This window comes from Dermochelys coriacea, chromosome 23 (genome assembly GCF_009764565.3).
Source record: "Dermochelys coriacea isolate rDerCor1 chromosome 23, rDerCor1.pri.v4, whole genome shotgun sequence".
In the NCBI taxonomy this organism is placed as follows: domain Eukaryota; kingdom Metazoa; phylum Chordata; order Testudines; family Dermochelyidae; genus Dermochelys; species Dermochelys coriacea.
The window spans coordinates 11,933,957-11,958,604 of record NC_050090.1 but is presented as its reverse complement, the minus strand read 5'-3'; the positions used below and the strand labels follow the sequence as shown (position 1 = coordinate 11,958,604).

At 47.5% G+C, this 24,648-nt stretch overlaps 2 protein-coding genes across 4 annotated transcripts in view; one reads left to right on the top strand and one right to left on the bottom strand.

Moving 5' to 3' along the window:
- LOC119846933 overlaps positions 1-24,648 on the top strand; it is a 323,834-nt gene that overhangs the window by 35,746 nt on the left and 263,440 nt on the right. The gene's annotated exons all lie outside the window — the stretch shown is intronic.
- The window catches only part of SLC27A5 (solute carrier family 27 member 5), a 36,561-nt gene continuing 22,393 nt past the window's right edge, over positions 10,481-24,648 (bottom strand). For 2 of the 3 annotated variants that reach the window (XM_038381124.2, XM_038381126.2), the window contains 4 exons: positions 20,701-20,899; positions 19,097-19,194; positions 12,622-12,752; positions 10,481-11,831 (listed from right to left, as the gene is read on the bottom strand). In XM_038381124.2, coding sequence (XP_038237052.1) covers positions 11,655-11,831; positions 12,622-12,752; positions 19,097-19,194; positions 20,701-20,899 — 605 coding nt within the window. In that variant the 3' untranslated portion in view covers positions 10,481-11,654. Of the gene's footprint in view, positions 11,832-12,621; positions 12,753-19,024; positions 19,195-20,700; positions 20,900-24,648 lie in introns of those variants that run through there. The other variant, XM_038381125.2, reaches the window with a different exon arrangement.

The following is a 24,648-nucleotide window of genomic DNA, read 5'->3' as shown; positions in this document are numbered from 1 at the left end:
AGGAAGTGAGTATCATATTGCCCTTTATATAGATGGGAAACTGAGGCACAGCAAGGGGACGTGACTGTCCCAAGAGCACTAGAATAGACCCCTGGTCTGCTGCGTCCCACTTCAGTACATTATCTACTAGTTCACACTGCTTCCCTGGACACTAACTCATCTGCATAGCTGACTTCAGTGCAGGGTGAACAGCCCTGGCCTGTTCTATGTGGGTTAGGGTGTGGGAGGCATGTAGTAGAGGGCCCAAACCTAGGGTTCTGGGTTTAAGTCACTGCTCTGACACAAACTTCATGTATGACCGTGGGCCAGTCACTTAAGGCTGGATTCGCCAAAGGATTTAGGCACCTAGCTGCCCTCTTGAAACACCTAAATCCCAGACTCAGGCCCCAATGCAATTCACAAAGTCCCCCGCACAGTAGCCACTGAACTCCACAGGTGCTAAAACTTTCCTGACACCAAAATTCTTGCAGTCAGACCTCCCTGCCCCTGCCTTCGAGACTACGCATGGCAGCCCCATGCCAGGTGTCCAGCTGCCTAGGCCCCAGAACGATTCACAAACTGGGGGCAGATGGGCATTCCTCTTCCTAACACACTGGAGGGGCACAACCCTGTAAGTGTGCGCTGAGCTCGCCTACCGGATCAGGCCCCCATAGGCGAGCCTACACAAAATGCAAGGCTGGGGTGGGGAGTCCCTGCCTCATAACTTGCAGCCCAATGGTTAGGGCTGGCTCAAGTCCCTGCTCCACCTGAGGGGAGAAGAAAGGGTTTGAATGCAAGGGGCTGGACTAGAGGATCTCTCAAGGTGCCTTCAAATCTTACATTTCTGTGATTCTGCAAAGTGCCCTTTTATAACACTGTGGCATGGACACCAACTATGTAGCACCCATGGAAAAAAAATAATGGGTGCTCAGCACCCACCGGCAGCCAGCTCCCCGTCTTCCCACCCCAGTGCCTCCCATCTGCCAGCAGCCCTGCCAATCAGCTCCTCCCCCGTCCCTCCCAGCACCTCCTGCTTGCCACGATCAGCTGTTCCCTGGCCAGCAGGAGGTGCTGGGGGGGGCAGGGAGAGGAGCAGGGACATTTGGGAGAGGGGCAGAATTGGGCAGGAAGAGGCGGGGCAGGGTTGGGGTTTTGGAAGAAGCGGGGGTCTGGGGCCAAGTGGGGGCAGGAAGAGGAGGGAGGACCTTGGGAGAAGGGGGTGGGTGGGGAACAGGAAAATAGGATCTGGGGAAGGCAGGATATAAGGTTCATTAATCATTGATAAATACACCAGTCCCCTGCCATCTAACATGCACAAACTCCTCCCATCCCAGCTCCCTCGCCATCGCCTTGCTGAGGCAGATGGTACGCTGACGCTGCGTGTCCTGAGATGGTGCGTTGTGGTGCCGGCCGGCTTAAAAGACTTCTTGTCACGGATCCACAGGATTCGGGTTACCTCCCAGCTTTTCCAAAGCTCCTTCAGTGGGCCAGCCCCAGAAGGAGTCCTACTCTTCCTTCAGGGCAGGACCCCGTGGCCTCAAGGCCTCCGAGATTGAGCCCCATGGCTCCTACCCTCCTGCTCAGCGAATCCTCCTGAGATAGATGGCTGCTCAGAGACTTGTTCCCTCTTCAGGGCTCGTTGCACCTCCATAGGGTGACCAGATGTCCCAATTTTATAGGGACAGTCCTGATTTGTGGGTCTTTTTCTTATATAGGCTCCTATTACCCTCTACCCCCATCCCGATTTTTCATATTTGCTGTCTGGTCACCCTACTCCATGAGTATTTGCAGAGACACCAGGCAGCTCTTCCAAGCAGAGCGGGATTTGTTACTCAGCCGGAACCCAGCATTGGGAAGTCTGTAATTTAGCACAGAGGAGCTTAAACTATCATCCATATCAGCCAAGTCAGGGCTCCCTTGAGCCGTGCCACTGATTAAACTGTCTTGGCTTCCTCCCTTTGTTGCCCAATCCCAGGGGAGCTCCCCAGTCTCTACAAAAGCTAGGTCTTATTGTAGCCTCCTGTCACCCTTTGGTCCATTGTCCTCCTGCAGACCCCTGCTGAGTCCACACGCTCCGCCTGCCCGGAGCGTCCCATTGCTAGGTGTCAATTGTGCAGTCACTGGGGCTTCCGTTGTCTTCATCGGACTTTTAGCCAGTCCTTTAATGACCCGATCATTCCACCCCAGACAGTCATGTGACCTGGACATCCTCAAACCTCCCACTCTGCCCCACGAGCGGCTCTTTAATCCTTTAGCACCCCATTTTGTAGCAATTCCTTCCCTGCCATGCATACTTCACATTAAAATACTACAGAAAATTCCCATTTCCTCACCCACCTTTCTTTATCTCCACCCTGGGGTGAGGTCCTCTTCTGACTCCAGCCAGGCTCACTGGTTCCCCCAATATGGATTCCTTTTGGGGTCTCAGTGGACTCTCAGTAGATAGTGCTGGTCGGATGCTGGATGCTGGCGACGACAGTGCTGGAGCTGCCGGATCTGTACAACTAGAATCTAGAAACTAGAGCAGGGCAACCTCGCTTCGGGGAGAAGGGGGAATTCAGCAGGGACTCGCCGAGCTGTGGTGTCACTCTCCCAGCATCCACACTCAACCCTTCATGCTGGGAACTGGAATGAGTTGGGAAGGGGGGGCATCTGAATTGTCATCCTTTTTTGGTGGGGCCTCCTAGAAGCCCAGACCAGGGAAAGAGCAGTGAGAGCTGAGACAGTGGAGACCTTGTCTGCTGACTATAGGGTCCCTGGGCTGAAACATAAAAGCAGCCAGACTGGGTCAGACCAATGGTCCCTCCAGCCCAGTGTCCTGTCTTCCGACAGTGGCCACTGTCAGGTGCTTCAGAGGGAATGAACAGAACAGGGCGACTATCGAGTGATCGTCCAGTCCCAGCCTCTGGCAGTCAGAGGTTTAGGGACACCCAGAGCATGGGGTTGGTCCTAGATCATCTTGGCTAATAGCTATTGATGGACTGATCCTCCAAGAACTTATCTCGTTCTTTTCTGAACCCAGTTATAGTTTTGGCCTTCCCATCGTCCCCTCGCAAGGAGTTCCACAAGTTGATTGGAACCTGGGATAGTGGGAGGACTCGGGTTTCCCTACGAGCAGTTGGGAAGTGACGCAGGACTTGTGAAAGTCACTCAGAGAGCTGGTCCAGTGAGACTTTGATATCCTGGAAAGGGAAAACTACATAGTGACCAGGCCGGAGGGCCGAGTCACAAAGAGAGAACACCCTGAGTCCCAGAGAGTGAGAGGGGCCATGGGGTGAGTGAGCAAAGGAAGGGGGTGCAAGACCAGGCAAGAGCTGATCCCCAGACCCAGCCACAAGGGGGTATCCCCAATTGTGAGTGAGTGAACCCTTTTACTGGTGGTCACAAGACATGTGGGCCCCACCCCTGCTGCCTGCCACCACCTCACTGCACAGCATCTGCCATGCAGCGCTGCGACCTGTCGGCACATTTTCACCAAAGTACAGGAGAAGGGGGGCTGACCCGAGCCAAAACCAGCTCATGTACTCAGGTCCCATTGGGCTGCAGGGCTCTGTCTAGTACCCCCAGGAGTTGTGTGAACAGAGGTAAGCCCAAAGATGGGGGCACAGCATGAAGGCATTTGGGAGCTGCTGGTTTACAAAAGAGGAAGTTCCTCGCCCTGGGGGCTGCAGAGAAAACCTTGAAACCATGACCTGAGCGAGCACCTGAAACTTAGAAACCAGGAAGGTGAAGAAATTTATTTATTTATTAATCTCAGGATGGTTTTAGCCAGTCTTGTGGGGTTTTTTTGCCCACCTCACACATTGTTTTTGAACATTCAGAGTTGGCAGTACTAGGGAGAGGGCAGGCAGTGCAGCCTAGTGGCTAGCACAACATCCTGGGACTCAGCAAACCTGGGACCTAGTCCCAGCTCTGCCTCTGAGTGCAAGTCAAGGCACTGCTCTGTGCCTCAGTTTACCCATCTGTAAAATGCGGCTAATGATACTGACCTCCTTGGTCAAGCAGTTTGGGCTCTTCTGACAAAAAGTGCTGTTTAAGAGTTAGCTGTATTATCGCACCCCAGGGCAATGAACTTGGCTGGGGGTGCTACTGCACTATAAATAACATTATCCAATCTAAGACGTGTGCAGCCAATTATTTCAGTCCCTAATAGGTTTTAAGTATACTTATGTTTTAAGTTACATTTGTATTGAATTACAATGTTAGCTGTGTATTAATGTATAATTAGTATGTGATGGGGGGTTCTTAATTTTCAATAGTGTTCACCCCATCAAAGCAATAATTTAATTTAATGGATTTATTGTTTTGGTTAGGTATAATCAATTAATGAGTGATGATATTAACTCCGATGAAGTGAGCTGTAGCTCACGAAAGCTTATGCTCAAATAAATTTGTTAGTCTCTAAGGTGCCACAAGTACTCCTTTTCTTTTTTGCAAATACAGACTAACACGGCTGCTACTCTAAAACCTGATATTAAGTATATAAACCAAGTAATGTTGTCGTTCAAGGCCTACAGGCTAAGGCCTGTAAGATTTCAGTTTAGCCACACTAGGCCTCAGGCCTATGGCGGGTTGACATAAGTAGGTGACCCAGGAATTACCCTGTATGAGTAAAGTTACAAGATGGCTGTAAAGAATGTGCCAATAGGTGATGTCCGGGAAGGTACATCACAGTGTATCCATCTAGACCACAAGACACCTGATTATACCATCATGGGAAATTCCGCTCTCACCGCAGATTACCATGGGGATGTGTGTACATCGATGCTAATGAGACTAAGGGGAACAAAGAGGATAACCTATGAAAAACGGGGCACCCTGAAGTTGATGGGTGTAGAAGTACAGAAGAGGAAAGGGGGCGGGGGGAACTGTCATGCATATGTATAAGTAGGGCCCTACCAATTTCACAGCCATGAAAAATGTGTCACAGACCGTGAAATAAGCCCTTCCCCATGAAATCTGATCTCCCCCATATTGCTGGGAGCACCCCAGCCAGGGGCTCCTAGCTGTGAGTCCTAGCTGAGCTGGGGAGGGACAGGACTTGTCCTTCCCCTGCATGGTCGCTCTCAGAGGGAGATTAGACCCATCTCTGGGTGCCTCCCCGTGCTGCAGGAAGCTCTGAAGGCAGCACAGAAGTGATGGTGGCAATCCCATGACCCCCATACAACAGATTAGTGGGGAAAAAAACCCTGCCCCATCCCTTTTGGGTCTGGACCCCCACAGTTACACCACCATGAAATTTCAGATTTAAACATCTGAAAATGTGAAATCTGCCAATTTTCAAATCCTATGGCAGTGAAATTGACCAGAATGGACTGTGGATTTGGTAGGGCCCTATGTATAAGTATGGTAGGAGTGGCCATAACACAGGATAAAAACAGTTCCCTGATCCAGATAGGGTAGGAAGACTCCATCAGGAGACCCCCACACACACTTCCACTGATGACAACCTGTTGAGAGATTCACCTGACTCTATAATATCTTTGGGGATGTGAGTATGAATACACTGCTGGCTATTATATGGGCCCTCTCAAGTTTTGTATATGTGTTTGTGATTGTAACCTGAATTATCTGCACAATGAAGCTTATAATACAGAGAAAATTCCTTAAATTCAACTTAAATAAAGGCCACATGTGAAACCTGTGCTAACAGCCCCAGGCTACTCATGATGGCTTGTTTCAAGGGCTAGTAAAACCTCAGGCTCCGCTCCAGGTGCAAAATTCTTCCATGCTAACCACACAGTCAGAAAACAAAAAGAAAAGGAGTACTTGTGGCGCCTTAGAGACTAACAAATTTATTAGAAAGCTTATGCTCTAATAAATTTCTTCGTCTCTAAGGTGCCACAAGTACTCCTTTTCTTTTTGCGAATACAGACTAACACGGCTGCTACTCTGAAACCAGTCAGAAAACAGCATCCTTTTGGGTGGAGAGTGACCACCTTTCCTGGATGGAAATAGGGGAAAACCACATGAGAAACAAGGGACAATATTTGAAGGGATGTCTTAGGGAAACACCATTTCTCTTGGCATATCATATTTTTTCTCTCACACGTACATTTCTTCTGTCCAATGCAATTAGCATAAGCTTCTATTTAATGTTTAAATGGTACTTTATCATATTTAATACATTTTAATACATCTTATCATAAAGGAAGGTGATCTCTCTAAGAGACAAATCAATTAAACCAGGGACGGTCCCTTAAAATAAAGGACATGTGGTCACCCTCTTGGGTGCATACTATTACCGGATATCACTGTTGCAGTTAATTTCTTACCATTAGCAAGGATTCATGTATTCCACGCCGAGCGGCATCCCGATTCTGCCGCATAGTCACATGGCTTCTGTAGCCTGGTCGCCTGGATTCTGCAGCAATCCGGTGTGACAGGCTGGAAATTTTGCATCAGCTTTTCCTTTGTGCTGGAGGGAGCTAGTGGCTGCCAATAGGTAGGTCTCCAGTCCAAGAACAATCACAGCCCATCAGAAGGCTCAGTCTAGTCCCTTTATGTGGTTAAAAACAGCTGGGGTGGGCAGGGGAAAGAGTTGGGTAGCAACCATCCAAGGCACCAGGCCGTATGGCAGGGTGGAGCTAGGTCGTGCAGATGGAGGGCTGTCCCTGCTTGCAGATATGGGGCCTGGGATATGAGGCGCAGGCTGTGGGGCTTGGGAGCAGGAAGCCGGGAGGTGGAGTGTGAGTCCGAGAGGGAGCAGGGATGGAGCTTCTTGGGGACAGAGCTTGCTGGAGGGGCAGACATGGGGATTTCGCAGCCAGGAACCTGCCTGCTGTGGTTTGTTTCTACTCTCTTCAAGGACACAGGACTTTTTTTTCAGTAAATAGAGATTACACCATGAATATCCCTGACTCATCTCATCCATTTCTCTCCCTGACGGAAACAAGGCCTCAAGTTTTGGCTAAGCGCTCCGGCCAAATGGGCAGCAATATTTAAATTCTTTTCGGTGGAGGAATGTCGCAAAATAAATAGGAGATTGGCACAGTGGGTTGCCTTATTTATTGTGATGTTCCATTCATTTCACATGGTCTTCACATTTGTAGGGTGCTGCAGAACCCTGTATTGAGAAGGCATAACTAGAAGGCATGTGGTGGAAGCCAGGGACTGTGGCAGCTGGGTAGGTAACACATGTGGCTTTTGTCACCAGGTGAGCAGGGCCGGATTAACTTTTTGTGGGCCCGGCACCAGACATAATTGTGGGCCCCCGGGGAATGATTGTAAAAGGGGCCAGGGGCAAAAACACAGCGGGGCGGGAGCTAGGGTTGGTCCCTGGAGCAAGGGAGGGGCCAGGGGTAAACTGCAAGCACAGCAAGGCTGGGGAGGGGGTAAACAGGATCCCTCCCCCGCGCCTGTGCCCACATAGAGCGGGTACCTACCTGGTTCTAGACCAGTCTCTGTCTCTCTCTGCACTGAGCTGCCCCCCTCCCGCAGCAGCAGGACCGGTTCTCTTCCAGCCCTCTGGAATGGGTGTTGGGAGTGGGAGGAGCGGAGGTTAATGTGGTTACTCCTATAACCGGACTTTTAGTTTCCAGTCAGTGCTACTAACCGGACACTCAGGTCCCGTTTTCTACTGGAGTTTTCAGTCTAAAACTGGATACCGGGCAACAGGGCTGCCAGAAAAGCCCGAGGGGGAGGGGGGAGAGGCAAGCAATCATTTTTAAGCGGGCGGGGGGGAGGAAGCAAGTGGTGTGTGGGCTAGGGAGTGGAGAGGAGCTAGTGGGCAGGGCCATGTCTGCTGCACTGCCCAGGTAGGTTGGAGACTGCGGATCAGCTGACACAGTATCCCCAGCCCACGTGATGTGACCGCCAGGGGTGGATTTAGAGTTAGTGGGGGCCCCCGGCCTTGTGCTCAGCTTCATTTTTGGGGCCCCTCCGTGGGACCCAGCCAAGAAAAAGAACATTCTCTCTGATCTCCCCTCGCCCCCATTTTTCATTCTTTTTTTCTTCATCCTCCTCCTATAAGTAATAGCAAGTAAATGAAAATAAAGTGAGGTAGCTTGGTTGTTCCTGTAGTCTCGCATATTTTTCCACAGATCACTGGGGGTCTCAACGGACCATTTAATAATCTTTCCACATATTGTTTGTACCGTTAGCTAACTATTGTAAAGCGCTTTGGATAAGAGCGTTTTAGAAAAAAAATGTAAAAAACATTGGGGTGCGGGGTCGGCCAGGAGCTAGGGTGAGGGAGGGAGCTCAGGGTTGGGGTATGGAGCACTTACCTGGGGCAGCTCCTGTTTGGTGTGAGGGGTGCAGGTGGGAATGGGGGTGTGTGCAGGAGCTCCCGTTTGGTGCTCAGGGTGGGGGAGGGTGCAGGAGTCAGGGCATGGAGTGTGAGGGGGGGCTGGGTATGTGGGGGGGTGCAGGAGTCAGGACAAGGGGCTGGGGAGGTGTGAGGGGGTGCAGGGGTCAGGGCAGGGGGCTGGGGGTGTGGGCTGGGGTTGTGGGGGTGCTCACAGCAAGGGGCTGGAGGGGGTAGCCCTGATTCCAGCCCCTTCCCCAAGGTCCCACCCCCCCCTTCTCCACCTCCTCCTCCTCCCTGGAGCAGTGAGCATGCTGAGGCTCTGCTCTTCCCCCTCCCTCCTGCCGGCAAACAGCTGATCGGTGGCAGGGAAAGGGGGAGGAGAGGGAACGCAGCATGCTAGGAGAAGAGGTGGGAGAGGAGCTTGGCTGCCAGTGGAGCCTGCCCTGCTGCAGCAGGAGCCGGCAGCAACAAGCTTCTGCCCCCACAGGAGAGAGCGGGGGGCAGAGAAGAGCGGGTCAGGCCGGGGCCCCTTTGGACTGAGGGCCCGGCACCATGGTAAATCCAGTACTGCTGGTGAGACATAGGAGCTGATTGGGATATGCATAGTCACCAGCTGTTTCTTGAAAAGTGATCCGTAATGTTGTAGAACAGCACTGAAATTTAAATAATCATCATTAGGTTTCAGAGTTAACATCTGTTTGAACTGCATAGAGACCATTCCTTTTCCTCAGAGTTATGCTTTCAGGCTGTCTGCGGATTCACTGCATTGGTTGTCTCAAAATTACTTTCACCGCCACAAAGGATGGAAATATATATTGGTGACAGTTTGGATTCAAAAAGATAGTTCAAAGGCAAATGGTGAGAGAAAAACAAATTCCGCGGAAATTGTGATGAAATCACACAAAACAGAGCTCTGGCATTGTGTTCCCAATATGTCTGGCTAAAGCAGATTCAGAGATAGTAACAGTGCTGGCTTGATTGTCCTGGGAATTAACATGCTTTCATTTTTCAACACACACGATGCTGGGGAACCATCAGTACTGATGGAAATAAACCTGAGGTTTACGTTGCAGAGACACTCTAGGTAGGAGAGGTTAGTGCAGAGTGCGTGAAACTCTCCACTGAAACATTTTGCCGGTGTTTTTGACTAAATGAAACATTTTGTTTTGTTGAAAAAAACAAAAGTTTTTGGCCATCCCTCCCCTCCAGAAAATGTGATTGTTCAATGGAAAATTGAAATTTTCCTTGCGGAAAAGTATAACCATCTTCTGAGCCACTCTAGTGCAGAGAACAAGGTCATTCTGTACATGTTTCAATTCAGTATTGTAACTCTCTTCCCAGACTTATAGATTTTTAAGGCCAGGAGAGTCCTTTAGATGATCCAGTCTAACTAGTTGTACAGCACAGACCAGTGAATTTCACCCAATTACCCTGTATCAAGCCCAGTCACTTGTGTTTAACTGAAATATGTCTTCCCGAAAGGCATCCAGTACTGATCTGAGGACATCAAGCAATGGCAAATCCACTTCCAAGGGTTAATCACCCTCACCGTTACAAACTTGTGCCTAATTTCTAATCTGGATTTTCCATCTTCTGCCCATTGGTTCTTGCTCTGCCTTTCTGCACTAGATTATACAGCCCTTTATTATCCATTGGGGTATGGAAATTGTATGGTGGGCCATGAACGCTCACAAAATTGGGGGTTGAGGGGTGGGAGGATGTGAGGGCTTCGGCTGTGGGTGCGGACTCTGGGGTGGGGCAAGAAATGAGGAATTCAGGGTGTGGGAGGGGGCTCTGGGCTGGGGCAGGGAGTTGGGGTGGGGGGATGGAGGGCTCCGGCTGGGGGATCGGTCTCTGGGGTGGGGCTGGGGATGAGGGGTTGGGGTGCAAAAGGGTGCTCCGGGCTGGGACCAAGGGGTTCGGAGGGCAGGAGGGGGATCAGGGCTGGGCAGGGGGTTGGGGTGTGGGAGGAGGTCAGGGGTGCAGGAGGGTGCTCCAGGCTGGGACTGAGGGGTTTGGAGGGCAGGAGGGGGATCAGGTTTCACTGGGGCCTCTGAGCAGGACCAGCATTAGACTTGCTGGGGCCCAGGGCAGAAAGCTGAAACCCACCGCATGGGGCTGAAGCCCGGAGCCCTGAGCCCCACCACCTGGGGCTGACGCTGATGCTGGTAACCTGACTAGCTGTGGGTTCTTACTCCTGCCAGGTGTCCAAACCGGAAATTAAAAATAAACAAAACAAAACTGGGTTTGGTTCAAACCGAAACTGATGTTTTTTTTGGCTCATCAAAACAAACCTCCAAAAACTCCATTCAGGTCAGAACATTTCAAATGAATTCAAAATGACATTAACTATCGATTCCACATGAAGATACCAGATGGGTGAGGTAATATCTTTTATTGGACCGTTTCTGCCAGTGAGAGAGACACGTTTTCGAGCCACACAGAGTGCTTCTTCAGGTCTGGGAAAGGTACTCCGGGTGGCACAGCTCAAAATGAACCTTTTTAACCATTCTGAAATGTTGGTTTTCGGGGATTTTTTTTGGCCAAAACTATTCACTGAATTTGTGGACAAATCGGAGAGAGTCCCAAGGAGAGGAACAAAAATGATCAAAGGTTGAGAACATCTGACCTAGGAGGAAAGGTTGAAATAACTGGACATGTTTGGTCTTGAGAAAAGAAGTCTGAAGGGGGGACCAGATAACAGTCTCCAAATATGCTAAGGACTATTATAAAGAGGACGGGGATTGGTTGTTCTGCTTGTCCACTGAAGGTAGGATAAGAACTAATAAGAACTTAATCTGCAGCAAGGGAGGTTTAGGTTAGTTATTAGGAAAAACTTTCTAATTGAAAGGGTAGTTAAGCCGTGGAACAGGTTGTAGAATCCCTGTCATTGGAGGTTATTAAGAATGGGTTGGACAAACAACTGTCAGGGGTGATCTAGGTTTACTTGATCCTACCTCAGCGTGGAGGGCTGGACCTGATGGCGTCTTGAGGTCTTTCCTCCCCTACTTTTCTACGAACTTGAATGGAATTTGCAATTAGTTTCAGTGCCCTGAAAAATGCATGGGGGGCACATTTACTATCCGCCCCCAAAAAAATTCTCACTTCTATAATCACAAATCTTTTCCACATCATGGAGTTCAATATGAGCTACAACAGAGGGTGAGAGGTTTCAAGGGTGAAATTCACATGTAAAGAACCTCCCACCCGCCAAAAAAACCCCTATATTTTCTGCAAGATTCTCAGAGAGCAGAATGATGCACAAAGCCATCATTACAAAATCATGAGATTATCACCAGATTAGAACAGAACTGGAGGCAATTACCCCTCCTTGGATGGATCCTGAGAAAACCAAATTGGGGGCATCCTGGCTTCATTGCTAGGCCCGTTAACACATTAGTTACAGAAGGCAGCAGCAAGACCCTTAGAGTTTCAGTTTCATGTCCAGGATGGAGCTGTAGATCTGAGGGCTCATGGGCACAAAACGCTTCTCCGATTCATCCAGGAAGAACAGGGGGTCCTTGATGAGAGCTGGATTGAACCCCTCTTTCACCAGCTGTCCTTTGCACTGCTTGAACGTCCCTGTGACCTCCAGAGCGTCCTATGTAACAAAACACACAAAGTGCTGCAGGAGCTGCCTCACTCTTTGCCACATAAAAGGATAAGAGTCTACTGCAGCAGCCTGCTAGTGGAGTTGCTCCTTAAGCTCAAAGAGGTGGAGGCTGTTGCTTTTAGCTCTAGAATTTTAGCTTTGTCTCTGGTCATCCCCCATGGAGGAAGGATTACTCAGAGCATTGGCTGGTTTAGCTATGCTAGCACAGCTCCCAAGTGGAGATGCAACAGAAGAAGTTCTGCCAGTGCTGGACTAGGTTACGTAGGTAGAAAGCTGATTGATTAAATCTAGTCTCACATGACATACACAGAAGTACCTTTTACTTGAAAAGAGGCAGGGTATACAAAGACAGCTTTACGGGGGTAACTGAGGAACACAATTTCTGTGTAAGGTGAATGTAAGAGGGGATGGATCATGCGATAAATTGCCCTGTTCTGTTCATTTCCTCTGAACCATCTGGCACTGGCCACTGTCGGAAGACAGGATACTGGGCTAGATGCACCACTGGTCTGACCCAGTGTGGCCGTTCTTATGTTTAGGTTCTAACAATGCGGCATGAGATGGTTTTCCGGAGACTGGTATCACACCGAACCTTTTCCTTATACTGTGGTACTGTTGGCTTATAGCAATAAACCTGACTGACATTGGTTATTTGGCCTCTTGAGTACATTTCATAATGAACCACAGTGTGGTCAAGCCTTTGGCCATACAATTTACCTACTGAGTCAAGGTTCTTCAGCCCCCCAGGCTTAAATGGCCAGGCAAAAGGATCTCTTACCTGCAGGCGGACAAAGCGAGGAATGGCGTAATTTGGCAAGAAATCCTTGGCGTGTGTGTAGAGTTTTTCACCATCAAAAACCATCCCCTCCTTCAGTCGTATTGCTGCCATTCCAATCTTGCCTTCGTGTCCTGAAACACACGCATAAAGCGTCAGCTTTGTCCAGACTAGGTGTTTTAAGGCATTATGTGAAGCAGGCATTAGCTGGCCCAGGTTACCTTTGGCTCTCTCTACACTGCACAGTTATCCCGGGTCTGAGCACCTGGGTTAGCCTAGCCTCTCCACGGCAAAGCCCTACTGGAGTTACTGTCTCTGCACTCACTCACATCTGTGTCTGGGGGCACAGCCCATGGTTCTTTGCGCTCAGACGCTCTAGGCTTCTTTCACAGTCTATAGCATCAGTGGCAGGAGAGGTCGTCTGTCCTTCGGGGGGAATTGTGGGAAGGGCATTGGAGGACTATCCATATTCAAGTGATTTAGCCTCACTGTAAAGCAGGCAGGTTCCAGCCTGAGTTAAAGCAGAGCCTGGGCTCTAACCCGACCCTGCAGCTGGGTCAGTGGGCCCAGACTGAAAGCACTTCCGGACCCAGGCCAGAGATTTTTTCTGTGTGAACTGGAGAAACTTTTGAGAGCCCAGGTTAGCTGGACAGTGTAGACATATCCTGTGAAGTGCTAACATAACACTTGGGTATCCTAGCCTAGGCGAGGCCGGCTGATCAATTTTAAGCTCAGAACGAACATTATGACCATCTAGTCTGATCTCCTGAGAAACCAGGCCAGAGAATTTTACCCACCATCCCTGCATGAAGTCTACAACTTCTGTTCAAGCTACAGCAGATCCTTTAGAAAGAGACATTTAGACTTCAAGTGATGGAGAATCTACCACGTCCCTAGACCAGTTGCTCCATTGGTAAATTCCCCTCACTCTTAAACACTTGCATCTTATCACTAGCCTGACTTTGTCTAGAATCCAGCCATCGGAGTAGTCTTTTGGTGCTAGATGAAAGAGCCATATCATGTAGGAAGTTGTAGGCTTTGCTCATGGCACCTAATCTCTTGGATAAACTCAGCAAATGGAGTTGTTTTCGTCTCTCACTATAAGGCTGGTTTTCCAGACCTCAGATCACTGGGTTTAACCAGAAACAATATTTTAATTGTATTTTTCAGAACTGCCAGTGAACTAAAATCTCCACTATTTGCACAGCTCTAATGACCATATGCTGAGATCTGCACAGACAGCTGCAGCGGCACAGGAGCTAGCAAACAGAGCTCTAAACAGGGGAGTTTGAGTGGGAGTTTGCAAGGGGAGTTTGTATTGTGGTGCTTGTTTGGGGTTTGCTTTTGCTGGGGGGGTGGTCTTTTTGGTGTGGCTTGTGTTTCCCAGATTAACAGGATTTAGGTGGGAAGGCGATGACAGATACAGAGGCAGCTGTGGGAGTGACTCCTGTAGTGGAAGACACATTGAGGATGACTGGATGTGGAAGCTGTGGTATGTACATGATCCTGGAGGGGGGAACCGGTAAGAGTTTTTTCTGCATGAAATGCCGTCTGATAGAGCTGATGGAGGAAAAGATCCGAGGTTTGGAGATGCAGGTGGAAAGTCTCGTTGAGTTCAGGAAGGGGTTTGAGCAGATGATGGAGCAAAGATATGAGGTATCTGAAGGGAAAAGCTCAGACTCACAGATGGAAGCAGGGCTGGGGAATTTTGAGGGGAGACTGGGGGAGGAAAGTGGTCAGTGGAAGCATGTGACTAAAAGAACCAGGCAGAGGAAAAGACGGGCTAGTGAAGGAGAAATAGAGCTTAGGAACAGGTTTGCAGAGTTGGAAAATGAAGGGGCTCAGCAGATACTTGTTGAAGGTGGAAGGGTAAGGAAGAAGAGAAGAGAGGCTAGTCCTATAGGAAAAGCGGAAGAGTCAAGGGAGACTACACCAAATATGAGCCCCAGGAGGATACAGGATGGGTTGAAGAGGATTATAAGGGAAAATAGGAATGGAAAGAACTTGCAGCCAGAGGGAACAGAGGAGAGACTGGAGAATAGCACTGTCACCAGGAAAAGGCAGGTCTATGTGATCGGGGACTCTTTATTGAGAAGAATAGACAGGCCTGTAACTAGAGCTGATCCAGAGAATAGAAGGGTGTGCTGTCTTCCGGGTGCTAAGATACGGGATGTAGACCTGAGGTTGAAAAGGATCCTAAAGGGAGCGGGAAAGAATCCCCTAATTATCCTTCATGTGGGAACAAATGATACGGCTAGATTCTCGCTGGAAAGTATTAAGGGAGACTATGCTAGGCTGGGGAAGACGCTTAAGGAAATCGAGGCTCAGGTGATCTTTAGTGGGATCCTTCCTGTTCCTAGAGAAGGGAAACAAAGGTGTGACAAGATTATGACTGTCAACAGATGGCTTAGGCAGTGGTGCTATAAGGAGGGCTTTGGGATGTATGGCCACTGGGAGGCGTTCACGGACAGAGGACAGTTCTCTCGGGATGGACTTCATAGAATCATAATCATAGAATATCAGAGTTGGAAGGGACCCGAGGAGGTCATCTAGTCCAACCCCCTGCTCAAAGCAGGACCAATCCCCAATTTTTGCCCCAGATCCCTAAATGGCCCCCTCAAGGTTTGAACTCACAACCCTGGGTTTAGCAGGCCAATGCTCAAACCACTGAGCTATCCCTCCCTGAGTAGGGAAGGAAATAGACTTCTAGGATCAAGGCTGGCACAACTGATAAAGAGAGCTTTAAACTAGGAATTAGGGGGAGATGGTTGGGAGATGTCCAGGAAATCTCCACGCCAGATTTTAGCATTGAGAGGGAAGAAGACGCAGTAAGAAAGGATACTGCCGTGGGTAGGAGAATGTATATAAGGAGCGAGGGCAGTGTGGATACTAGTCTAACAGGTTATACTGGCTGTAGAATGACTGTGCCTAATAGGGTACAAAATGTGAGCGAGGCCAAACAGCAAAAATTAAGATGTTTGTACACCAATGCAAGGAGCCTAGGTAACAAAATGGAGGAACTAGAGCTACTGGTGCAGGAAGTGAAACCAGGTATTATAGGGATAACAGAAACATGGTGGAATAGTAGTCACGACTGGACTACAGGTATTGAAGGGTATGTGCTGTTTAGGAAAAACAGAAACAAAGGTAAAGGTGGTGGAGTAGCATTGTATATCAATGATGAAGTAGAATGTAAAGAAATAAGAAGCGATGCAATGAATAAGACAGAGTCCGTCTGGGCAAAAATTACATTGGGGAAGAAAACTAGTAAAGCCTCTCCTACGATAGTGCTTGGGGTGTGCTATAGACCTCCGGGATCTAATTTGGATATGGATAGAGCCCTTTTTAATGTTTTTAATAAAGTAAATACTAATGGAAACTGCGTGATCATGGGAGACTTTAACTTCCCAGATATAAACTGGAGGACCAGTGCTAGTAATAATAATAGGGCTCAGATTTTCCTAGATGCGATAGCTGATGGATTCCTTCATCAAGTAGTTGCTGAACCAACTAGATGGGATGCCATTTTAGATTTAATTTTGGTGAGTAGCGAGGACCTCATAGAAGAAATGGTTGTAGGGGACAACCTTGGCTCAAGTGATCATGAGCTAATTCAGTTCAAACTAAATGGAAGAATTAACAAAAATAAATCTGCAACTAGGGTTTTTGATTTCAAAAGAGCTGACTTTCAAAAATTAAGGAAATTAGTTAGGGAAGTGAATTGGACTGAAGAATTTATGGATCTAAAGGTAGAGGAGGCCTGGGAATACTTTAAATCAAAGCTGCAGAAGCTATCGGAAGCCTGTATCCCAAGAAGGGGGAAAAAATTCATAGGAAGGAGTTGTAGACCAAGCTGGATGAGCAAGCATCTTAGAGAGGTGATTAAGAAGAAGCAGAAAGCATACAGGGAGTGGAAGATGGGAGGGATCAGCAAGGAAAGATACCTAATTGAGGTCAGAACATGTAGGGATAAAGTGAGACAGGCTAAAAGTTGAGTAGAGTTGGACCTAGCAAAGGGAATTAAAACCAATAGTAAAAGGTTCTATAGCCATATAAATAAGAAGAAAACTAAGAAAGAAGAAGTGGGGCCGCTAAACACTGAGGATGGAGTGGAGGTTAAAGATAATCTAGGCATGGCCCAATATCTAAACAAATACTTTGCCTCAGTCTTTAATAAGGCTAAAGAGGATCTTAGGGATAATGGTAGCATGACAAATGGGAATGAGGATATGGAGGTAGATATTACCATATCTGAGGTAGAAGCGAAACTGAAACAGCTTAATGGGACTAAATCGGGGGGCCCAGATAATCTTCATCCAAGAATAAATTGGTACCTGAAATTGCAAGCCCATTAGCAAGAATTTTTAATGAATCTGTAAACTCAGGAGTAGTACCGCATGATTGGAGAATTGCTAATATAGTTCCTATTTTTAAGAAAGGGAAAAAAAGTGATCCGGGTAACTACAGGCCAGTTAGTTTGACATCTGTAGTATGCAAGGTCCTGGAAAAAATTTTGAAGGAGAAATTAGTTAAGGACATTGAAGTCAATGGTAAATGGGACAAAATACAATATGGTTTTACAAAAGGTAGATCATGCCAAACCAACCTAATCTCCTTTTTTGAAAAAGTAACAGATTTTTTAGATAAAGGAAATGCAGTGGATCTAATTTACCTAGATTTCAGTAAGGCATTTGATACCGTGCCACATGGGGAATTATTAGTTAAATTGGAGAAGATGGGGATCAATATGAACATCAAAAGGTGGATAAGGAATTGGTTAAAGGGGAGACTGCAACGGGTCCTACTGAAAGGCGAACTGTCAGGTTGGAGGGAGGTTACCAGTGGAGTTCCTCAGGGATCGGTTTTGGGACCAATCTTATTTAATCTTTTTATTACTGACCTTGGCACAAAAAGTGGGAGTGTGCTAATAAAGTTTGCAGATGATACAAAGCTGGAAGGTATTGCCAATTCAGAGAAGGATCGGGATATTATACAGGAGGATCTGGATGACCTTGTAAACTGGAGTAATAATAATAGGATGAAATTTAATAGTGAGAAGTGTAAGGTTATGCATTTAGGGATTAATAACAAGAATTTTAGTTATAAGTTGGGGATGCATCAATTAGAAGTAACGGAAGAGGAGAAGGACCTTGGAGTATTGGTTGATCATAGGATGACTATGAGCTGCCAATGTGATATGGCTGTGAAAAAAGCTAATGCAGTTTTGGGATGCATCAGGAGAAGTATTTCCAGTAGGGATAAGGAGGTTTTAGTACCATTATACAAGGCACTGGTGAGACCTCACCTAGAATACTGTGTGCAGTTCTGGTCTCCCATGTTTAAAAAGGATGAATTCAAACTGCAGCAGGTACAGAGAAGGGCTACTAGGATGATCTGAGGAATGGAAAACTTGTCTTATGAAAGGAGACTTAAGGAGCTTGGCTTGTTTAGCCTAACTAAAAGAAGGTTGAGGGGAGATACGATTGCTCTCTATAAATATATCAGAGGGATAAATACAGGAGAGGGAGAGGAATTATTTAAGCTCAGCACCAATGTGGACACAGAACAAATGGGTATAAACTGGCCACCAGGAAGTTTAGACTTGAAATCAGACGAAGGTTTTTAACCATCAGAGGAGTGAAGTTTTGGAATAACCTTCCAAGGGAAGCATTGGGGGCAAAAGATCTATCTGGTTTTAAGATTCTACTTGATAAGTTTATGGAGGAGATGGTATGATGGGATAATGTGATTTTGGTGAGTAATTGATCTTTAAATATTCAGGGTAAATAGGACTAATCCCCTGAGATGGGATATTAGATGGATGGGATCTGAGTTACCCAGGAAAGAATTTTCTATAGTATCTGGCTGGTGAATCTTGCCCATATGCTCAGGGTTTAGCTGATCGCCATATTTGGGGTCGGGAAGGAATTTTCCTCCAGGGCAGACTGGAGAGGCCCTGGAGGTTTTTCGCCTTCCTCTGTAGCATGGGACATGGTTGACTTGAGGGAGGCTTCTCTGCTCCTTGAAGTCTTTAAACCATGATTTAAGGACTTCAATAGCTCAGACATAGGAGAGGTTTTTCGTAGGAGTGGGTGGGTGAGATTCTGTGGCCTGCGCTGTGCAGGAGGTCGGACTAGATGATCAGAATGGTCCCTTCTGACCTTAGTATCTATGAATCTATGAATCTATGAACCTGGGCATAGATTGTTCATGGAAGGATCTGTAGATTTTACAGGCCACTCTGAGCATCAGGCCTCACCTCCTGAATAACTCAGTGATATCTGCAGTGGAGAGAACTATTCCTCCAGGCTTTGAATGGCTTTCTTCAATCCCAGGGTCCCTCCCCACCCAAAGAAAGACACAGGCCCCAACACAGACACACTATGCAACGGCTTTTAAAAGCCACCTCAGCATGGATGCTCCTGTGGTGAGCCACAGTGTCAAGGTGACATGAGATGTCCTGCTGCTGGGTATGCACCTGGGACCGGCACCCCGTAGACGTTGACTTCCTGAATGAACTGCACTGCCGCCAGCGTCGTCTCCACCTCCGTCGTGGCAACGTTCTCTCCTTTCCAGCTGAAGAGAGAGAACAGAGGAATCTATTTTTCCATCCATATGGATTAATAGATTTCAAGGCCAGAAGAGACCACTGTGATCATCTAGGCTAGCCTCCTCTAGGCTTAGAAGATAAGTGATTGTACACAAACCGACGAAAAAATATTTCTATCAATAATAATCTAAATTTACAGATCGGCAAAGTAAGAAAAATGCTGCTCATTAGAATCACAATCCAGTGACGTAGCCTGTTGAAATGGATGAACAATAAAACCAGGTATTTTTTGTTGATTTAAGGATAGTTACTTTGTCGATTTTGACATGCAATGTTGATCATTTGTTTTTTAGTGATTTATAAAGCTTTTAACTTTTTGAACCTCAACATCTACTGACACTAAATAATTGTCAGACCCTCCCCCCTGCAGGATTTTGTACAGCTGTGAAAATTTCAATGGATAAACATCTAAAAAAAAGTCTTTAAAAGAAATATTGCAATCATCTGTTGAAATAATAAAAAAATAAGAATCGAATTCTGCCAGGCCCCACTATGGTTTAACACCTTCTGTCGACATACACTGTGTCTCCACCAGCGGGCTCTGCTCTCATGGCTATACCAGTAAAGCATGTGTAGTGTATTGTAGACAAGCTCTAGATCGCTTTTCCAAATAACACGTAGGGTACGTCTACACAAGCATAGAGACCCACAGCAGCAAGTTTTGAAGCCCAGGTCAACTGATTCAGTTTCATGGGGCTAAACATAGCTGTGTAGATATTTGCACTCGGCTGGAATGGGGCGAGAGGCTAGGATCTCAGAGTCTGGGTTCCAGCCCGAGGCCAAATGTCTACACTGCTCATTTTAGCCTGGCAGCACTAGCCCTGAAAGCCCAAACCAGTTGATCTGGGCTCTAAACTCAATGCCATGGGGTGTTATTTTATTTATTTATTCAATTATTTCTTTCTTTATTTTTGCTGTGCAGACATAAGTCCCTCCTAAGTTACTTTAGTGCTTTTGACAGTTTTTCCCACGGGCTTTATTTTATTTTCTATGGCTGATTCTTCCACCCCCTGCTTGCACTTGCATAGGGGTCAGGCACACAAGAGCAATCCAAGTTAGGCTCCTTGAAAACCCAGCCAGACCCAGACAGTAAATTCTTTGGCTCCTGGACGATCTTTTTGTAGTTGAGGGGAGGTAATGTGGCCTAGCAGATGTAGCACCCTACTGGGACTGAGAAGACCTGGGTTTTGTTCCCAAGTCTGCTGCTGGGTGACATTGGACCTGTCGCGTCCCCTCTCTGTGCCTCAGTTTCCCCATCTATAAAATGGAGGCAATGAGCCCTATCACCATTGTAAATTTCTCTGTGAGAACTAGTTACTGTTATATCTGTGTGTACAGCACATCACACAATAGGGTCCCAGCCCCTTGTAGGGTTTTATAGGTGCTACCAGCATCGGGCTCCCCAGTTCATCCCACCCGTGAGGGGATAGCGGCTGGATCAAAGGAGGTTAATGGCTTGCCGTGGAACCTACCGGAATGTGTCTCCCACGCGGTCCTGGAAATATAAGAAGCCCTCATGGTCTATCATGAGGAGGTCTCCACTGTTGAAATAGAGGTCTCCCTTCTTCATCACGTCCCTCAGGACCTTCTTCTCCGACTTCTGGCGGTTGCCCGCATAGCCGTTGAATGGGGCACTCTTTGTGATCTTCGCCACCAGCAGCCCCGCCTTGCCTGGAAGGGAGAATGAGAATCCCGGTGGATATCCCCCTACGTAGCACAGCCCATCCCGGCCAGCTTTTGTAGTCCTTCAATTGGCATAGGTAATCCACCTCCATGAGAGGAGGTATCTAGTGTGATGGAAGGGTCTACACCGGCTTAACTATGTCGCTCGGGGGGGAGGGGGTGTGGCTTTTTCACACCACTGACCAATGTAGCTGGGTCAACCTAACGTATTAGTGTAGGCCTGGCCGAAGAAAGGAGGGAGTTTCACCGACTCTGAATAAACATGAATCATCATGCCAGTAGAAAGAAACAAAAATGGGGGGGACAGCTGTGCCTAAGGTTTTTTTGTCCAGAAACTGGGGGGCAGCCTAAGCAGGAAGCTGCCCATGAAACACTGGATCCCTTCAATGATGACGGGGGTATGCTGGGAACCCATTCAGAGGCAATAGGTAACGTCTGCAAGAAAAGAGAATTTAGCTAATATAGAAGCATAAAACCTGAAGGTGCATCCTGATGTTTATTTTTGGTGTAACTGTTACCCGGGGTCTCCCAGGAGTAACTTAACTGTCTTTACTCCAGGAGGTGTCAGGAACAAATGAGTGGGGACACAGCAATTTCCGTCTGATAAATGATTGATACAAGTGAGCATGCTCTTATCTAAAACTACTATTTACTAGCTATTAAGCACACATACATGCACACATAGGCAATAGGTATAGGACATCCCAGATATAGTTACCCACAGTCTGAGATGGTTTTGAGTAATCACCAGCTGGACTTCCAAGGGGCCCTCTTTCCCTCCATATAATCAAAGAATCATAGAAGATTAGGGTTAGAAGAGACCACAGGGGGTCATCAAGTTCAACCCCCTGCTTAAAGCAGGACCAACCCCAACTAAATCATCCAGGGCTTTGTCAAGCCGGGACTTAGAAACTTCTAAGGATAGAGATTCCCCTGCCTCCCTAGGTAACCCAATCCAGTGCTTCACCACCCTCCTAGTGAAATAGTGTTTCCTAATAACCAACCTAGACCTCCCCCACTGCAACTTGAGACCGCTGCTCCTTGTTCTGTCATCTGCCACCACTGAGAATAGCCTAGCTCCATCCTCTTTGGATCCCCCTTTCAGGTAATTGAAGGCTTCTATCAAATCCCCCCTCACTCTTCTCTTCTGCAGACTAAACAAGCACAGTTCCCTCAGCCTCTCCTCATAAGTCATCTGCTCCAGCCCCCTGATAATTTTTATTGCCCTCCGCTGGACTCTCCAATTTGTCCACATCCTTTCTCTAGTGGGGGGCCCAAAATTGGATGCAATATTCCAGATGTGTCCTCACTAGTGCCGAATAGAGGGGAATAATCACTTCCCTTGATCAGCTGGCAATGCTCCTACTAATGCAGTCCAATATGCTGTTAGCCTTCTTGGCACCAAGGGCAAACTGCTGATCATATCCAGCTTCTCATCCACTGTAATCCCCAGGTCCTTTTCTGCAGAACTGCTGCTTAGCCAGTTGGTCCCCAGCCTGTAGCAGTGCATGGGATTCTTCTGTCCTAAGTGCAGGACTCTGCACTTGTCCTTGTTGAACCTTATCAGATTTCTTTTGGCCCAATCCTCCAACAATATGGACTAGGTCACTCTGGTCCATATCCCGACCCTCCAGCATATCTATCTCTCCTCCAGCTTAGTATCATCCGCAAACTTGCTGAGAGAGCAATCCATCCCATCATCCAGATCATTAATAAAGATGTTGAACAAAACAGGCTTGATACCGGCTGCCAACTAGACATCGAGCCATTGATCACTATCCGTTGAGCCTGACAATCTGCCAGCTTTCTATCCACCTTATAGTCCATTCATTCAATCCATATTTTTTTAACTTGGTGGCAAGAATACTGTGGGAGGTCATATCAAAAGCTTTGCTAAAGTCCAGATATGTCACGTCCACCGCTTTCCCCATAGCCACAGAGCCAGTTATCTCATCATAGAAGGCAATCAGGTTGGTAGGCATAATTTGCCCTTGCTGAATACATGTTGATTGTTCCTGATCACCTTCCTCTCCTCTAAGTGCTCCAAAATGGACTCCTTGAGGACCTGCTCCATGATTTTTCCGGGACTGAGGTGAGGCTGACCAGTCTGTAGTTTCCCGGGTTCTCCTTCCCTTTTTTAAAGATGAGCACTATATTTGCCTTTTTCCAATCGTCTGGGACCTCCCCCAATCGCCACGAGTTTTCAAAGATAATGGCCAATGGCTCTGCAATCACATCAGCCAACTCCCTCAGCACACTTGGATGCATTAGATCTGGACCAATGGACTTGTGCATGTCCAGCTTTTCTAAATAGTCCTTAACCTGTTCTTTCACCACTGAGGGCTGCTCACCTCCTCCCCATACTGTGTTGCTCAGGACAGCAGTGTGGGAGCTGACCTTGTCTGTGAGGACCGAGGCAAAAAAGCATTGAGTACTTCAGCTTTTTTCACGTCATCTGTCACTAGGTTGCCTCCCCCATTCAGTAAGGGTCCCACACTTTCCCTCACCTTTTTCTTGTTGCTACCATACCTGTAGAAACCCTTCCTGTTACCCTTCACATCCCTTGCTAGCTGCAACTCCAGTTGTGTTTTGGCCTTCCTGATTACACGCCTGCATGCTCAAGCAATATTTTTATTCTCCTCCCTAGTCATCTGACCAAGTTTCCACTTCTTGTAAACTTCCTTTTTGTGTTTAAGCTCACAGAAGATTTCTCTGTTAAGCCAAGCTGGTCGCCTGCCATATTTGCTGTTCTTTCTGCACATTGGGATGGTTTGTTCCTGCACGCTCTATAAGGCTTCTTTAAAATACAGTCAGCTTTCCTGGACTCCTTTCCCCCCCCATATTAGCCTCCCAGGGGTCCTGCCCATCAGTTCCCTAAGTGAGTCAAAGTCTGCTTTTCTGAAGTCCAGGGTCCGTATTTTGCTACTTTCCTTTCTTCCTTTTGTGAGGATCCTGAGCTCAACCATCTCATGGTCACTGCTGCCCAGGTTGCCACCCACTTCTACTTCCCCCACCAATTCTTCCCTGTTTGTAAGCAGCAGGTCAAGAGGAAAACAGCCCCTGGTTGTTTCCTCCAGTACTCACACCAGGAAGTTGTCCCCAGCATTCTCCAAAAACTTCCTGGATTGTCTTGCATTGCTGGATTGCTCCCCCAGCAGATGTCAGGGTGATTGAAGTCCCCCATGAGAACCAGGGCCTGTGTTCTGGAAACTTCAGTTAATTGTCCGAAGAAAGCCTCATCTACCTCATCCCCCTGGTCCGGTGGTCTATAGCAGATGCCCACCACGACATCACCCTTGTTGCTCTCACCTCTAAGATTAACCCAAAATTAACACCCCACACGGTGTCCTGTTTTCCCTTGGGGAAATATGGTCACCCTAATAAGACTTCCCTACCTCACAGGGGTGCGTTTGGATAAATGCATCAAAGCCCATGAGGTGGTCAGATACAAGTAATGGGGACTAAAGAACTTGTGCTAGATGTTCTATCCTGCCCATTAGCTGGGAAATTTGACTGAGTGGACACAGGCAGAATGAAATCCAATGTCTGGAAACTGAACCCAGACAAATTCAGGCTAGAATGAGGCATAAAATCTGAAGCAAAGTTAATTAGCCACTGGCAGCATAGCAAATATAGAGCAGTGTACCCCTTTCAATAGCATCTGAGTCTGGTAGGGGCACTCATGACAAAGAGGTAATTTTCAGTCATGTTTTTATGATGCCCATGTATGCCTCAGT